The 18,513-nt window shown below is 45.1% G+C and overlaps 2 protein-coding genes across 3 annotated transcripts in view; one reads left to right on the top strand and one right to left on the bottom strand.

Annotated features, from left to right (window-relative positions):
* The window catches only part of LOC138755349 (serine incorporator 1-like), a 217,079-nt gene that overhangs the window by 154,146 nt on the left and 44,420 nt on the right, over nucleotides 1-18,513 (bottom strand). The window lies entirely within an intron of this gene.
* Nucleotides 1-18,513, top strand: part of pkia (cAMP-dependent protein kinase inhibitor alpha) — a 73,916-nt gene that overhangs the window by 36,678 nt on the left and 18,725 nt on the right. The window contains exon 1 of one of the 2 annotated variants that reach the window (XM_069921161.1): nucleotides 13,840-13,930. The exons of the other annotated variant lie outside the window; for it this stretch is intronic. Coding sequence (XP_069777262.1) covers nucleotides 13,895-13,930 — 36 coding nt within the window. The 5' untranslated portion in view covers nucleotides 13,840-13,894. Of the gene's footprint in view, nucleotides 1-13,839; nucleotides 13,931-18,513 lie in introns of those variants that run through there. 2 annotated transcript variants of the gene reach the window in all.

The raw sequence follows: 18,513 nt of genomic DNA, 5'->3' as shown, positions 1-18,513 counted from the left end.
ATCTCCAACATCAAAGTACTCGAGATGGCAGAGGCCGACGGCATCGAATCCACACTGCTGAAGATCCAACTGCGCTGGGTAGGTCACGTCTCCAGAATGGAGGACCATCGCCTTCCCAAGATCGTTATATGGTGAGCTCTCCACTGGCCACCGAGACAGAGGTGCACCAAAGAAGAGGTACAAGGACTGCCTAAAGAAAGCTCTTGGTGCCTGCCACATTGACCACCGCCAGTGGGCTGATATCGCCTCAAATCGTGCATCTTGGCGCCTCACAGTTCAGCGGGCAGCAACCTCCTTTGAAGAAGACCGCAGAGCCCACCTCACTGTCAAAAGACAAAGGAGGAAAAACCCAACATCCAACCCCAACCAACCAATTTTCCCTTGCAACCGCTGCAACTGTGTCTGCCTGTCCCGCATCGGACTTGTCAGCCACAAACAAGCCTGCAGCTGACGTGGACTTTACCCCTCCATAAATCTTCGTCCACGAAGCCAAGCCAAAGAAACAACATAATGGGTGCATTGTGGTAAAAACACAAATGCTGGAGGAATCACAGCGCCTGATGACTTTGTGTTTGACTAAGTTTGGTGCATTGACTAAGTTCTCATCAAAGCTGTGCCAACTTATTAGGAACATTTCTGTGGAAATTCTATGGTTCCCATATAACAGCTATGCTGACTTATCACAAGATGCTTGTTATTTTTCCTTGTTTTCTTGTATTGATCAATTGAAATCACAGCTGTCATTTTGATGCAAGGATTTTCTTTGTTTAGCATTTTCTGATTTTCATTTCCACCTTTTGGCATAGTGGATGACAGATTTTGAAACTGTACATATGCTTTGAGTAACCTAGGTGAGTACAATCTCTGGAAACAACAAAATCACTCTGTAGTTTGCCTTTAATGTTGCTTAAAGGAAATCAAAAAATGGAAGCACAAAGGATTCTTTAAAAAAGGCTTTAAGAAGCAACGAAAAGCAGGAAACGAAAGAAAAGCTGACATCATTAGGGAAAAAAAATTCAGTGCCCAAATATGATAAACTGTGCAATAATTTTAAATTTAGGTATGATTAGGAGCCCAGATTTGGAGGAATATAGATGTTTAAGAGCTTAATGTAGCTAGTGGAGTCTCCAGGGAGGAGAAAGACCAGCATGATGGATGAGCTGGGATGGATTTGAAAACGAGACTGAATTTTTTCAAAATTGAGCACTGTCATTGGAAGAGCTCTGCTTAACACTTATCTCTTAAGTAGCTACGTAGCCATACTCTTAATTGTGCTACTTGGTCATATAAAACCACTACCAGTACTTTACTTCGATGACATTGTTCACAACCCAAAATAGGCATTTTGGAAGTGATGACCTAAGCAGATCTCATTCTGAGAATCTAGTTTATAGATTATAAAGCAACAAAAAAAATATTTAATATTTTAATATTTTTGGCAGTATATCTCAGAAGGTAGGCCAGTCTACACCACTCCCTAAAACCTGCATCTGACAAAGAAGGTAAAAAGAAAAGATGATTAGTTATTATAGGACTGGCCAGAGAAAAACAACTGATTCCAAAAATATTTCTAACTTGTGCCCATATTCTCAACCTATGCCTCATTATCAGATTGCTTGTTAATTTAGAAAAAGAAAAAGGTGAAAAGGACCCTAGGACTGCCAACATAGAAGGCTTTAGATGGGGTGGAATGGGACCATCTGTTTACTATTTTAGAAAAGTTTAATTTTGGCCCAGATTTAATCAATGGATTAAACTACTGTACTTGTGTCCCACAGCCACAATTTATACTGTTACGAGCCCAGAGAACCCCAAAACCCAGCAGCAATAGATATTCATCAAGACAAATAGTTACTTAAACAAAGGTTGCTTTTAATTATCTTTAAACATGAAAACAGGATCAAAAGGATTTTATCACTATTAAATTAACTCACCTAACTTAACCCCCTTCCTTCTAATTCTAAGTGCAAGTGTATGTAATGTGTGAGTAAGTTTAGAGAAGTTCTTTTATTCACAGTCCAATCTCACTTCTCATTCTTCCAAGTTTACTGGTTGCAGGCAATTCTTAGACTGTGCACAGAATTTAACATTTATGAAGTTCACCAGGCTTTTGTGATTGAAAGGTAGATGGTTACCGCTCAGGAAGGTTCTTGTTGGTTTTCAGAGAGAGAATTGTGTTCCCTAGACACCCACAACTGATTCCTTGTAACCAGCCACTTTTCAGAGATAATTAGATGCAGATGATCTTTTGATTTTCATTTCAAACCCAGAGGTTTCTATACCAAATATATTAACTTTATTTGTCCATATTGGCCAGTTTTTGGGCTATAAAATAAATATGCATAAGAGTGAATTATTACCCCAAAAGGGGACATCTTTAAGATATTCCAATTTCCTTTTTAAGTTAATGAATGACCAGTTTAGATACCTTGGAATTACAATTACTAAGAGTCATAAGAATTTACTGAAGGAAAGTTTTTCTGCAACATTTAATCAGATTTAAAGAACTATTATCAGGATGGTTACCCTTGTCTATTACAATGAATATATATTAACAAAATTTTTGTACCTTTTACAGTCTGAACCAATTTTTATACCTAAATCTTTTTTTGATTTACTGTATTTGTTTATTTCTTCGTATATATGGCAAGGAAAACAACCTCATTTAAACAAACCACATCTTCAAAAAACTAGAAGGGGCAGAGGACTGTCACTTCCAAATTTCAGAGTCAATATATGTAATTTGCATCTTTTGTTAAAATTTTACAAATTAGTTGTCCACCCTTTTCGGGTGGAAATGGAATTGAATTTTTCTACAACCTGAAAATTCTAAAATCATAATTTCCTAGTATAGATATGTCCTGGAGTTCAATGAAAGCAGATGAAGTGAGTGAAAAACTTTAGTTCTGATTTCACAGTAAATTATTAAATGCAAAACTAGTATCATAACTGTATATAATTATATTCAGCCTTTCACCATTCATGAATATTTTTGTTTGAACAGCTTTTTTTGGTTCTGTGAAACAATCTTTCTATTGGAATAATCTCAGTTTTTTTTCATGTCAAGGCACCTTTATGAAATAATGATTCATCCAATAGTGTTACTATTTTAAATGAGTCCTGGCAAGTTGATGGAAACAGCTGCATTGAATTTAAGAGAAGGTGATAAGATCTCGATAAATTAAAATAGAACAGGAACTTGGGATTCTGGGAGCAACTTGTCTAAAGACAGAAACATTTACAGTTTCCCCAGGCACCCTGCAGAGTTTCTGCAGCCACCGTGTAACAGTTCAGCTCACTTGAAATCTTCTAAATAGCCGGACCTTTTATTATTCTCAAAATAGTAGCCTATTGTCGTCTCAGATTTTGGTATGAATTATTTCCCTTTACTTAATTAGCAAATACTTTGAAATCTCTCAAAATTAATCAAATCTGGTAAGTTATTTCAGATTATAGCCACAAGGGAAATATTGGGACATTACCAATAATGAGGAATCTGTATCTGAATTTTGTTGTGAATCCAATGCCTCGTGATGACCTGTTCTAGTTTCTTCCTCACTACTTGTATGACTGAACTCAGTCACATTGAGGAATACAGTTAGGAGCCATCTTGAGATACCAGCAGCTGGAAGAGTCGTCAGAGATTATCGGAGATGATTTACAAAAATGGGGTTGGGAATAATTGGTAGGCACAGTGGAATTGGAGCAAGTGTTGAAGAGAATTGGAGAGGTGGTACTCCATCTCAAAATCATTCATCAAAAAGTGAACATTAGCTTCAGGAAATAGTATTTGAAGATTGGCTAAAGACCATGAGAAACTAGAGAAATGGCAGGAGTATTAACGCATAATGTGATTATTCTGTCATCTAATAAGATAAGGAAAAATTTATGTTGCCTCCAGTTTCTCATCATTTTTCATCTGTAGATTTTGTTCGATCTTAAAAATGAGTCAGCAGTACTTTTATACGCAAGCTTATATTGAAAAGTTTTGCATACTGATAGCTTTGGGAATTCATTCATGTGCTTGTCTCCACATAAACTCAAGTACAACATGATGCCAAATGGCACTGCAAGGCTACGTTCTTTAATTACCGTAAATGGTACTTTCATATTGTCACATCCTGCTTTCACTTTATCTTCTTTAACAATTTCAGATTCTGCACATCATCTTTAAACAAGACATTTTGAACTCTGCTCTGTTCAGTAAGATTCATTAGTATGCCATTTGCTGCTTTCCAATTGTAGACAGTTGTTTTACGATGCCGACATGTTCCATTGTTTTATTGTATCACCAAATCCTTTGATCTCTACCATATTGTTCACTTGTAAGTCTTCAAGCCATTCACCTCATACAAAAACTATGGCTCTGAGCTCAATCATAAATATAGAGGCCCCCAAAAGAACCAGTCATGGCAGCCATGTTGTACAATTCTTAATCACCAGTGACACAGTAAACTTGGTAGATTGTTTGTTTACTGATGTGTCAATGTGACAATTCTTACCGTTATGTTTTGCTATGCTGTATACTCTCAACAGTACTTGAGAGCCTTGGAACAGGTACGATACCATGTTGGAACACTATGAAAACGCAGATTTAATGCAACAAGCAACGTACAACCTATCAAATGAGAGACATCCATCCCATTGCCAATTTGTAATGTTTTCATAATATCCTTGATACAGCATCAAGTAGTAATGGTTTAAGTGCAAGGCATCTTTGGTCATCATTGTTTCATGATGTAAATTTCATGAACTTGCAATATTTGTTATGTACTATGGATAATACCAAGATCATGTCTCTTTCAAGCATTACATTAAACAAATATTCAGGTTTTTTTTGTTTGCTGAACCTATGTAGCTTGTACCAAGGAGGTTTTGTGGAAACTGAATTAGAGTAAAACCACTGTTAAACAGAATTCAAGCAACCGGCAAAATAAATCGCAGAAAATAAACAGGTAAAAATATACAGAAGTTTAAAATTGGTGCACCTGTTTGTTCACCAATCACGCCACATGTGTGACAATAACCACACCAGCAGTGTGTGTATAAGACAGCTTTAATAAACTAATAGGTACACTAAGAGGTCTTGTCTCTCTGCAAGACAAACCTGGAAGGCTAGACTGTAGCTTTGGACTGCTTTATATACAAGGTCACCGGGATGACCCCTGGTGACCTAGTGGTGTAATTACATATCACCACAATGTGATCTCAAGCAATCGGAAAATTCACTTATCCGGCATCTACCAATCCCTATAGGTGCTGAATACCAGGAGTTTTACTGTATTTATAAAGCTCATTGGTTCAGTCCAAACATGATGCCTGTAAAGTTACTGTGCAGGATGTTTTTTTAGCTTATTTTTTTATTACCCCATCCAAGTATGTCACATCACAATGGAAGCTGGAGAGTTTGGCAAAATATGAACACCGCTTCGGTCACCAAGTATAAATTATTGATTTCAATCTTCACATCTACAGAAGCAGCCAAAGCCTTTTAAGCCCCTTTCACACTGCCAACCCTCCTGGGAAGCGGGAAAACTTACCGGGTATGCTGCACTCGGGAGCTTTCCTACTGCACCATGATTTACCTGGTTAATCAACAACCCGGCATTTTCAGGGGGGCTGCCGCCTCCAGCAGTGCAATGCGAGAACAAGTTGTGCTTTCACACTGCCAGAAGGCGATTAGTGAGTTAACTCATCCAGGCTCTGACACTTGCCTCCACCAAGTGTATGACCCAGGTTGAATTTAATAGGAATTTAACTTGCCTTGTCAGGTTGGGACGTTTCACACCGCACGATTACTGGGAACAGACCTGCTAAATTGGCTGGTAAACCCACACAGAATTGATGATGTGAAAGAGGCTTATTAAACAAATTAAAATTGCACACTTTGTTTCTTAAACCAGCATGACCAAAACAGCAGCTCTGATGCAGTGAACTGTATCAGCTAGTGCAGGATTAATTTCAGCATGCACTGGCATTCTCTTGAAGAACATTTATGTGCTGTGCCCTTCCCGTAAAGTTCAGCACTCTGGCATTCTCTTGCAAAGCATTTATGTCCTGTGTCCTCCCCCCTCCCCCACCCCTCACTCCACAAAAAAAAATTCAGTGCAAATTCAACTAAAGGTTGTTTGTTTAACCAGGGGTCAATGGGAAAGCCTTTAGCCTTTACTTCAATTGTTAGTATTTCCTTGTTCATCAAAGAGAGCTCTTACAGCCTTGCCTCAACAGTTGAGTGATCATAAATCATTTTTGTTTTGTACTGTTCTGGGTAGCCTGTTCCTATATTAGTGTTGGTATTCAGTGATGCATTACTTTTGTGACAATTGATTCCTCTTTGAATTCTGTCAATCCAGAATTTGTGGAAAATGTTTGAAGGGGTCTCTCACCCATTTGCTATCTTCTTTGGCTTGGCTTCGCGGACGAAGATTTATGGAGGTTACCCCCTCCACGTCAGCTGCAGGCTCGTTTGTGGCTGACAAGTCTGATGCGGGACAGGCAGACACGGTTGCAGCGGCTGCAGGGGAAAATTGGTTGGTTGGTTGGGGTTGGGTTTTGGGTTTTTCCTCCTTTGCCTTTTGTCAGTGAGGTGCTATAATGTTTATTGAAAAGCTCTGGCAACCTTGGAAATAGGACGGGGGGTGGGGGGGGGGGGGCGCGGTAGTTGATCCCAGGGTTTCTTTTATTGGCCCATTCTGGCGAAGTTTTAAGGGATGAGTTGGACAATCTTCAGAAATTCCCCCACCCTCTCCATATAGATATTAGTGAATCTGGATTAGAATATTAGCTAAACTTTGATTTCATTTTTTGTGGGCACAGTTCTCACTGCCAGATCAACCATGCTTGAACCACGAAACCGGACTGTAAGATAGACCTTGGGATCATTCACACACTGTTCATATCAAAGGGAATATAGTTTGATAAGGGCATCAATTGTGGACTATCTACCTCTAAGGCAGTGGTCCTTCTCAGGTGCAGCCTTTAGAAGAGGGCATAGCCTTGAAGCAGGCCTCAGGGAGGGGAAATTGAAATTCTCATGGCATTTGGTGTAAATTGTTACGTCCTCGGTTGTACCATCAGAGGTCTTAATAAACACTAAGAAAAGCTTGTAAGTTTAGAGCACAAACCTTTACTCACATCTCAGGTTACTGGTCATGTATTCATACACTGTCACCACTCAGTGTGATGTGGCTCTTACACTGTGTCTCACTGAGCGTGCTCACCACTCAAAAATGAAGCGGCTCTTACAGTCTTGCAGTGTTCATGCTCCAGCATAAAATAATCCCAAGTTTCCTCTGTATAACATACCTCCTTCTTTAAAAAATGTATTAAAAATTAAAAGATTTATTAAGATTTAAAATTTCTTTAAAATAAATTGTTACTGCTTCTTTACCTGCACTTGCCATTAATAATTAAATATTTCAATTATACAATTGCAGTTCTATATTCTTTTCAGCGGAATCGCACTGGTGACAGGATGTTGCTTCTCCACCTCAGACCTTGTTGTGTCTGTTTGTTTCGGTGGTGTTAGTATGCTTGTGGGTGGTGGTGTTTGCCTCGGTTCTCCTGTTGCTTGCTGTTCAGTCGTTACGGTGTTGTTGGTTGGGGTTTCTACTCGTATTCCTTCACAAGTTGTTAGATTTTTAGAAACTGCTGGTGCTTCCAGCGCTTTTCGTGTCAGATCTGGTGTTGGCTGAATGTGGGTCCTGTCTCATCTCAGCTGCCTGCCAGATTCTGTCTCAATGATGTATGACCTTGGTGTCTCAGCATCTCTAACCATCTTTGCTGGACTCCAGGTTTTTATCACTGGCTCTCAAACATGCACATGCTGCCCTCCGAAGAGTTCTGGTAGTGTTTGTGCATGTTTGTTATAATGTTGACAACTTTCCTCTTGTATGTTAGTCAACTTTCTTCTTGTTTCCTCTTGGTCGGCTGGTGGATGAATTTTGCTTGGCAGAGTTGTCTTGTACTTTCTGCCATTCAGAAGCTCTGCTGGGGATTTCATGTTGGCCCTCAAGGGTTTTGCTCGCAGTGACAGAATAGGGATCTTCCTTTGTCTCTCGACACTTTGTGAGAGTGCGTTTAATTGTCTGTACGTGCCTCTCGATGAATCCATAGCCCTTGGGGTAATGTGGTGATGAAGTAGTGATGGTGAGCCCATATTCTGCAGCTCTTTCTCCGAATTCTCGCAATGTGAATTGGGTCCCATTGTCACATATCACTTGTTCGGGTATCCCCTGCCCTGTGAAGAGCGCACATGCTGCAGCAGTGATGGTTGATGCTTTCAGGTCCTTCACTTTCCTGATGAAGGGGAATTTGGAGTAGTAGCAGGACACAATCAGATACCATTCTTGGTTTTCTGTGAATAGGTCTGCTCCTACTGTGTGTCATGGCCTGGCAGGTATATCCGCAGGTATCATCTCTTCTTTTTGTTGTGTATTTCTGGCATTCCGGACATGTAGCCACCATGTTTCAATGTCCTTGTATATCTTTGGCTTGGCTTCGCGGACGAAGATTTATGGAGGGGGTAAAAGTCCACGTCAGCTGCAGGCTCGTTTGTGGCTGACAAGTCCGATGCGGGACAGGCAGACACGGTTGCAGCGGCTGCAGGGGAAAATTGGTTGGTTGGGGTTGGGTGTTGGGTTTTTCCTCCTTTGCCTTTTGTCAGTGAGGTGGGCTCTGCGGTCTTCTTCAAAGGAGGTTGCTGCCCGCCAAACTGTGAGGCGCCAAGATGCACGGTTTGAGGCGTTTTCAGCCCACTGGCGGTGGTCAATGTGGCAGGCACCAAGAGATTTCTTTAGGCAGTCCTTGTACCTTTTCTTTGGTGCACCTCTGTCACGGTGGCCAGTGGAGAGCTCGCCATATAACACGATCTTGGGAATGCGATGGTCCTCCATTCTGGAGACGTGACCCACCCAGCGCAGCTGGATCTTCAGCAGCGTGGACTCGAAGCTGTCGACCTCTGCCATCTCGAGTACTTCGACGTTAGGGATGAAAGCGCTCCAATGGATGTTGAGGATGGAGCGGAGACAACGCTGGTGGAAGCGTTCTAGGAGCCGTAGGTGATGCCGGTAGAGGACCCATGATTCAGAGCCGAACAGGAGTGTGGGTATGACAACGGCTCTGTATATGCTTATCTTTGTGAGGTTTTTCAGTTGGTTGTTTTTCCAGACTCTTTTGTGTAGTCTTCCAAAGGCGCTATTTGCCTTGGCGAGTCTGTTGTCTATCTCATTGTCGATCCTTGCATCTGATGAAATGGTGCAGCCGAGATAGGTAAACTGGTTGACCGTTTTGAGTTTTGTGTGCCCGATGGAGATATGGGGGGGCTGGTAGTCATGGTGGGGAGCTGGCTGATGGAGGACCTCCGTTTTCTTCAGGCTGACTTCCAGGCCAAACACTTTGGCAGTTTCCGCAAAGCAGGACGTCAAGCGCTGAAGAGCTGGCTCCGATTGGGCAACTAAAGCGGCATCGTCTGCAAAGAGTAGTTCACGGACAAGTTTCTCTTGTGTCTTGGTGTGAGCTTGCAGGCGCCTCAGATTGAAGAGACTGCCATCCGTGCGGTACCGGATGTAAACAGCGTCTTCATTGTTGGGGTCTTTCATGGCTTGGTTCAGCATCATGCTGAAGAAGATTGAAAAGAGGGTTGGTGCGAGAACACAGCCTTGCTTCACGCCATTGTTAATGGAGAAGGGTTCAGAGAGCTCATTGCTGTATCTGACCCGAACTTGTTGGTTTTTGTGCAGTTGGATAATCATGTTGAGGAACTTTGGGGGACATCCGATGCGCTCTAGTATTTGCCAAAGCCCTTTCCTGCTCACGGTGTCGAAGGCTTTGGTGAGGTCAACAAAGTTGATGTAGAGTCCTTTGTTTTGTTCTCTGCACTTTTCTTGGAGCTGTCTGAGGGCAAAGACCATGTCAGTAGTTCCTCTGTTTGCGCGAAAGCCGCACTGTGATTCTGGGAGAATATTCTGGGCGACACTAGGTATTATTCTATTTAGTAGAATCCTAGCGAAGATTTTGCCTGCAATGGAGAGCAGCGTGATTCCCCTGTAGTTTGAGCAGTCTGATTTCTCGCCTTTGTTTTTGTACAGGTTGATGATGGTGGCATCACGAAGGTCCTGAGGCAGTTTTCCTTGATCCCAACAAAGCTTGAAAAACTCATGCAGTTTGGCATGCAGAGTTTTGCCACCAGCCTTCCAGACCTCTGGGGGCATTCCATCCATACCTGCTGCTTTGCCACTTTTCAGTTGTTCGATTGCCTTATATGTCTCATCCTGGGTGAGGACCTCATCCAGCTCTAGCCTTAGGGGCTGTTGACGGAGCTGGAGCAGGGCGGAATCTTGGACTGAGCGGTTAGCACTGAAAAGAGATTGGAAGTGTTCTGACCATCGGTTGAGGATGGAGATCTTGTCGCTGAGGAGGACTTTGCCATCTGAGCTGCGCAGCGGGCTTTGGACTTGGGGTGAGGGGCCGTACACAGCCTTTAGAGCCTCGTAGAAACCCCTGAAGTCGCCAATGTCCGCGCTGAGCTGGGTTCGTTTGGCGAGGCTAGTCCACCACTCATTTTGGATCTCCCGGAGTTTGCGCTGAAGATGGCTGCATGCGCGACGGAAGGCTTGTTTCTTCTCTGGACAGGACGGCTTTGTAAGGTGAGCCTGGTGGGCAGCTCGCTTCTTTGCCAGCAGCTCCTGGATTTCCTGGCTGTTTTCGTCAAACCAGTCCTTGTTTTTCCTGGAGGAGAAGCCCAGTACCCCTTCAGTGGATTGCAGTATGGTAGTCTTCAACTGATCCCAGAGGGTTTCAGGGGTCGGGTCCGTGAGGCGGGTTGCATCGTCGAGCTTTGCTTTGAGGTTTGCCTGGAAGTTTCCTCTCGCTTCGTCTGACTGCAGGTTTCCAACATTGAACCTCTTTCTGGGGGCTTTACTGTTCCTGGGCTTTGGCTTGAAGTGAAGGTTGAGCTTGCAGCGAACCAGCCGGTGGTCAGTGTGGCATTCCGCGCTGGGCAAGACCCTGGTGTGGAGCACATCTCGTTTGTCACTTTCTCGCACCAGGATGTAGTCCAGGAGGTGCCAGTGTTTGGATTGGGGATGCATCCAGGTAGTCTTAAGGCTGTCCCTCTGCTGAAAAAGGGTGTTTGTAATGACAAGCCGCTGTTCTGCGCAGAGCTCCAACAGGAGGCGCCCATTGTCGTTGCACTTGCCGCCGCCATGCTTGCCCAGGATTCCTGGCCAGGTTTCTGAGTCTTTGCCGACGCGAGCGTTGAAGTCGCCAAGGATGACAACCTTGTCGGCTGTACAGGTGCTTTGGATGAGGTTGCGCAGGTCGATGTAGAACTTGTCCTTTTCTGCTGGTTCCGCCTGGAGGGTTGGAGCATAGACACTGATGAGGGTGATGCAACGCTTGTTTTGAAGGGGGAGTCGCATGGACATGATTCGGTCCGAGTGGCCTGTCGGAAGGTTTTCGAGTTTGGAGGCAATGAAGTTCTTGACCATGAAGCCTACACCAGATAGGCGTCGTTCATCCGAAGGCTTGCCAGACCAGTAGAGTGTGTAGCCCGCGCCGCGTTCTTGGAGGCTGCCTACATCTGCCAGGCGGACTTCACTGAGAGCGGCTATGTCGATGTCAAGTCTGAGGAGTTCATGTGCAATGAGGGCAGACCGATGTTCAGGTCGGTGGCTGTCAGCCTTGTCTAGCATGGTTCTGATGTTCCAGCATGCTAGCTTGAGTTTGTGAGCATCTTTTGAGGGGGAGGACGTGGAGGGGGAGGACGTGGAGGGGGAGGACGTGGAGGGGGAGGACGTGGAGGGGGAGGACGTGGAGGGGGAGGACGTGGAGGGGGAGGACGTGGAGGGGGAGGACGTGGAGGGGGAGGACGTGGAGGGGGAGGACGTGGAGGGGGAGGACGTGGAGGGGGAGGACGTGGAGGGGGAGGACGTGGAGGGGGAGGACGTGGAGGGGGAGGACGTGGAGGGGGAGGACGTGGAGGGGGAGGACGTGGAGGGGGAGGACGTGGAGGGGGAGGACGTGGAGGGGGAGGACGTGGAGGGGGAGGACGTGGAGGGGGAGGACGTGGAGGGGGAGGACGTGGAGGGGGAGGACGTGGAGGGGGAGGACGTGGAGGGGGAGGACGTGGAGGGGGAGGACGTGGACCTGTCCTCTCGCCTGCGCAAAGGAGCTTTTAGGTGGAGTGCAGTGCGCGCAGTACTGGCCCCACCCTTTACACCCATGGTTCGTGTGCCGTGGCCGAGCAAGCTGGGACGTGGCAGCGAGGTCCTCGGGTCGTAGGTTTTATATCGGAGTGGCCTTCTCCTATGCAGGTTTCTTACCCGGACTGGAGGGATCTGCCTCCCCTCCTAGGTCGGTCCATACTGCCCGGACTGGGGCCGAGGCCGCCGCAGCTCTCCCTGTGCCTATCCAGTAAACTGCTGACTTTGCTCTAAGTTTGCATTTTTCCATTCCCATGTGGCCTTTGTGTAATTTCTGGAGAATTTCTTTTTTCATTTTCTCTCTGGTATTATCAGCCGAGACCCAGCCAGCAATACACATTCTCCAGGGATATGTCGTCCCTGTTCTGTGATGTACAGAGGAAACTTGGTACTATTTTATGCTGGTGCATGAACACTGCAAGACTGTAAGAGCTGCTTCACACTTAAGTGGTGAGCATGCTCAGTGAGACAGTGTATGAATACATGACCAGCAGCCTGAGATGTGAGTAAAAGTTTGTGCTCTAAAATCACAAGCTTTTCTTAGAGTTTATTAAGACCTCCGATGGTACAACCGAGGACATAATAATGGTGACAGCAGTGGGATTGAAAGAAACCCACGCCATATAGAAAAATAAATCCCTATAAACCAAAATAAACACGAAGAGAAGGAAACAAAGAAAAAAGCAGCATTACCTGACTACCACAGCTGGAGAAGAAAATGGCCACAGCAGCAGCAACAACATTACACCCAGTCATGGACTGGGAAGCTGATGACCACATAGAGGCTTTTAATAAGTTCAAGTAGAAGTGCAACCTGGCATTCAAAAGTCTCCTCAAGGGAATCACACCAGAGAAAAAGGTTAATTACACCTTTCTTTGGATGGGGGAGCAAGGACGAGACCTGTTTAATAGCTGGGAGCTGGCTGAAGAGGAAGAAAATAACCCAGAAAGGATATTAGAAAAAATTTCCTCTCATCTGGAACCGAAATCCAACCATAGAATAAAGCGATATGAGTTCCAGGGATTAAAACAAGAGCATGATGAGTCAGTAGATAATTTCCTCACAAGGCTAAAGAACATGGCAGCAAAATGCAAGTTCAAAAAAATCGAGGAGAGAATAGTTGGCCAACTAATCTGGGGAAGCGACTCTTACAGTCTTGCAGTGTTCATGCTTCAGTATAAAATAGTCCCAAGTTTCCTCTGTATATAATAGTAATTATTCTCCAGCCACCAGCACAATGTGATATTCTTTACTTTCAGAAAATAATCCACCCACTGGCTATTAAGTTGGTTCCCACTCATCAACAGTTCAGAAATCTGCTTTTGCATCCAGAATGCCTTAAAAACTCAGACGTATATTTTTAACAGAAAGGCCTGTGTCTGCATATTCTGGATGCAGGTTGTTCCACTCTTAAACTGTACAGCTCCTTCTATTTTACACTTAGCAAACTACTGCCACACATACCAATCTCTGCTGCATTGTCTCAGTATGGAATTGTCAGCTGAGCCAACCAATGTGTGAAAGAAACAATTTATCCTTGTGCTTATGTAGATGCAACTGTAGGTTGGTGTGGTGTTGCTTAGCAACCACAGCAAAGCATTAGTGATGAATTTGCCCAATACCTGACCTGTCTTTTGTGTGGGATTGAGAGGCTTGGATTTGTGGTAAATGGAGAAAATACTTCTTAAACATGGGCATCCCCTTTAGAATTTGGGGACGTGTTCAGGTGATCACTTTATAATACTTTTGTCTGTAATTATATTTTCTTCCCTGTTTCTCTACTTCCCTTTAACAGCCATCGAGCTTCTCCCAATCTCTTGAAGGTGAAATATTCTGTCCAGTAAATATTCATTAATTACTGGTATTGTCTTGGCACAAGCAGTTTTCAAGGGCCAACAATTAAGTGATTGATGACAATTGACCCAGACTGAGAGCTACTGGATAGTAATTGAGAGGATGTATCAACCTTCTGTATCGAACCTAAGATTACTTGGACCAGATGCAAGTCTCTAGCCTTTTTATGCTAAAGGATAAATTTCCACAATAGTTAGAATCCTGGAGTTGCCTAGCAGAGAGACAGGCTTTCACCCAACCCATCCATGGTGACCAAGTTGTCTTCCTGAGCTCATATGGCAGTATGTAAAATCATGGGAACAGTAAAATGGAGAGAGGCAGTCTCATAGAGGTAATTAATAATGCAGTTGGCAGTGCCCACAGTTGAACAATAGACTTCACCTTGAATGTAGTGTGATTTTACTGTTTCACATTTTTAAGGCAGCGGAGGATTGTTGGTAGGGAAGTTGATCTATATCATTCTGAGTGTGGAGAGACACTGTTCTCTGGACAAATCACCATGCTAGATGATTACATCCTCAGATATGAAAACCTACAACATAGTTCTAGGATTTACAGTTGACTCAGCTTGTAATTGCAGAAGAGAATAATGGAAAATAGGCTGGTGAATGGAGTGAGTTAAGGCTTGGCAGGGGAAGTTCAGTGTAGGAAGAAGATGTGAGGAAATCCATCAGGTAGAAGGGAGCATACAGGCAATGCTTCATAGGAAATTATTTTAAGTCACTGCAAGTCCCTTGGAGGTCACACTGAGTGTGGTAAACCACTGTTATGCATAATTATCTGGTCAGGCACACCTATTGGTCAATTGTAGCTGTGGCCCGTTCCACAGGCTCCTGTATAAAAGTGACTGTTCCACAGCCCCCTCCTCAGTACAAAATAGTCAAACAGTATGGATGTGCCATTGTTCTTAAGTGAATAAAGACCTATTGGTTTTTCAACAACAGTCTTTTGAGTAATTGATGGTGCATCAATTTTATTCACTTAGTTTATTTTTAACATTGGAGCAAATTCTGAAGCCAGAAAAGCTGAAGATTGACCCTCAATCACCTGAGGCATCCACCAACTTTGAGCTCTGCCTGTGCTGTTTTGAAGCAGGTTTCCTCTACCATTGTGCAATCAGAGACCAATAAGCTACAAGTGCTGCACTCCTGAATTGGCACCCTGTTGTATTCCATAATCAAGGATGCTACATCATACCAAGAACCCATGGACATAGTCAAGGGACAGTATCTGCAGAAGATTAATGTCGTCTACACCAGACACCTTCTAATGACCTGCAAACAACCACCTGGAGAGTCCAATGCCAAATATCTTCGGGCCCTGCAAGCCCTCACCAGGGCCTGTGAATGCAAGGCTGTATCCGCCGGTGAGTAAACAGAGGATCTGATCCGGGACGCCTACGTCGTGGGGATCAGGTCGAACTACATCAATCAGAGAAACTTGGAGCAAGGGGAACACAGTCGAGCTGGCAGATACGCTAGAGGTGGCCCTCCAGAACATGGAGACCTACTCAGCCGACAAAGTGGCCATCTCCTGGTTACTCCGAGTGCCACCCCTTTACTCCATTAACAACTCAACCACGGCAGCAGTGCTCCGCAATTACTTCCCATTGCTTTCATCTGGCTCCGGTGCAACCCAACCACAGCCGCAATGTTACGGGAGCACCCAAAGTGCTACTTCTACAGCCTGAGCAAGCACCAGAGGAAACGCTGCCCAGCGAAGGATTCAATATGCTCCAGCTGTAGGAAGAAGGGCCATTATGCCAAAGTATGTAAGTCAAAACCTCTTCCTAGCAGTGCTGCGTGCGGATCGTAGGGGCAGCCGTCCTGGACACTATCATTGCCTGGGGCCAGCAGCGCCATGTACGATCTGTGGGGGCTACCATCTTGGGCGCCATCTTCGGGATGCAGCAGCACCGTGTGCGGTCTGTGGAGGCCGCCACCTTAGATTCCATCTTTGGGATCCAGCTGCACCATGTGCAGGCTCTGGGGGTCACCATCTTGGACACCACTGTCTTCCACAACAGCGATGTGCAGCGATCTGACACTGGCCTCTGTTACACTCAAACAGGACAGCCCATATCAACTCACCAGGTCAGTGATGGATATTCAGATAAACGGCCATCTGAAGAGTTGCTTATTTGATAGCGGCAGCATGGACACCCAGGCACATTGTGGTGCCTTTCCCTTACAGTATTGTTGGTGAACCAGATGCCTCCTTGGGATTTAGGTCACACACAGTGGATGTCCAAGGCTTAGTGACTCTAATGGTGCGGGGTACTGATATAAAAACCTTAGACTGTTGGTAATGCTGCAGGTCTTTGCTGCTGTGCTATTGGGACTGGATTTTCAGTGTCAACTTAAAAGCGTGACAAGTTCAATGGGCCCCATCCACCCCTCACTGTATATAACCGGTAATTTTCGAACCAACCACTGTGCACCACCCACCCTTCACAACCCCCTTTTGTATATGGCCAACAACCCAACCACTCACCACACATGATCTGCGGGCTCTCCACACTTGAAATTGCATGCCGTTGTTAGTCACCAACCTCACTCTTGACTGTAAACCCTTCGCCACCAAAAGTAGACAGTACAGTGCTAGGGACAGGGCCTTCATCCAGGGAGAGGTACAGCACTTACTCAAAGAAGGGATTATTGAATGCAGCACCAGCCCTTGGAGAACACAGGTAGTGGTAGTGCAGAATGGAGAAATGAAACAGGATGGTCATTGACTAAAGTCAACAGATACACGCAATCGGATGCATACCCCCTCCCACGCATCACCGGCATGGTCAACTAAATTGCCCAGTATCTGGTCTTTTCAACCATCATCCTGAAGTTGGCATGCCCTATCCGCCCAGAGGAGCACCAGTACATGGGGTTCAAGGCAAATGGCTATCTCTACCACTTCTTGCGGGTCCCCTTCGGTGTCACAAACAGCATCTCGGTCTTCCAGCGGGAGATGGACCACAGGCCACTTTCCTGTACCTCAACAACGTCACCATCTGCGGTCACTACTTGCAAAACCATGACGCCAATGTCCAGAAATTTTTGAAACAGCCAAGCTCCTTAACCTTACATATAATAAGGCCAAGTGCGTGTTTCACATAACCTGCCTTACCATCCTTGGCTGTCATGGAGAATGGAGTCATTGGCCCGACCTTGACTGCATGGGGCCACTCTGAGAGCTCCCTCCTTCCACGTGGCCTCAAGGCCCAGAAAGGGTGCTTTGGGTTGTTCTTCTATTATGCTCAATGGGTCCCTAATTATGCAGACAAGACTCACCCTCTTATCAAATCTACATCCTTCTCTCTGGTGGAGGAGGCTTGTGCAGCCTTCAACTGCATCAAGTCTAACATCACCAAGGCCACAATGTGAACGAATCCACCCAGTTTCAGGTGGAAAGCCACATGCTAGACTTCATCCTGGCAACCACCCTTAAACCAGGCACATTTTTTCCCGTACCCTACATTGCCCTGAAATTCAACACTCCTCGGTTGAGAAAGAGGCCCAAGCTATTGTCAAGGCAGTGCACCACTGGCACCATTACCTGACTGGTAAGAAATTCATCCTGCTGACTGATCAACGCGCAATTACGTTCATGTTTAACAATCAGCAATGGGGCAAAATCAAAAATGACAAAATACTGAGGTGGAGGATTGAACTGTCCATCTACAATTACGATATCTTGTACCAGCCAGGGAATCTTAATGAGCCACCAGACACCCTGTCTCACAGTACCAGTGCCAGTGCACAGATCGACCGGCTTCAAAACCTCCACAGCGATCTCTGTTACCCCGGATATATCAGGTTTTTACATTTTTGTCAAAGCTCGCAACCTGCTGTACTCCATCAATAAGAACAAGTCCATGACAACTGCCAGGTCTGCTCTGAGCACCTGCCCCTTTGAGTGACTCGGTGTCAGTTTTAAAGGACCTTTTCCCTCCACTAACTGCAACATGTATTTTCTTAACATCATCGCCGAATATTCCCATTTGCCATCCCCTGCTCAGACATGACTGCTGCCACAGTCGTCAAGCCCCTGTGCAGCCTCTTCACTCTGTCTTCCCCAGTAATACCCACAGTGACTCCTTTATGAGTGATGAGTTGCGCCAGTACCTGTTTACTAGGGGAGGGAGAATGCTATGATTTGGAAAGCAGTTCTCCTGGCCTTTCGGTCTAAGGGCCTTCCAGTTTCCCGCTGGCAAGAGATCCTCCCAGAGGCACTCCCCTCTATCAGGTCCCTGCTATATATTGCCACAAATGCCATACTGCATGAATGTATGTTTTCCTTTCCCAGGAAATCTGCGACAGGGGCCACATTACTGGCGTGGCTGATGTCCCCAGGGCCAGTCCTACTCTGGAATCATGTGAGGAGCCACAAGTCTGACCCCCCCCCCCCCCGGTTGAAAGGGTCCACCTCCTCCATGCCAACCCCCAATATGCCTACATG

This window comes from Narcine bancroftii, chromosome 2 (assembly GCF_036971445.1).
Source record: "Narcine bancroftii isolate sNarBan1 chromosome 2, sNarBan1.hap1, whole genome shotgun sequence".
NCBI classification, from domain to species: Eukaryota; Metazoa; Chordata; class Chondrichthyes; order Torpediniformes; family Narcinidae; genus Narcine; species Narcine bancroftii.
The sequence above is the reverse complement of the archived record's forward strand: the minus strand, read 5'-3'. Positions and strand labels throughout refer to the sequence as shown.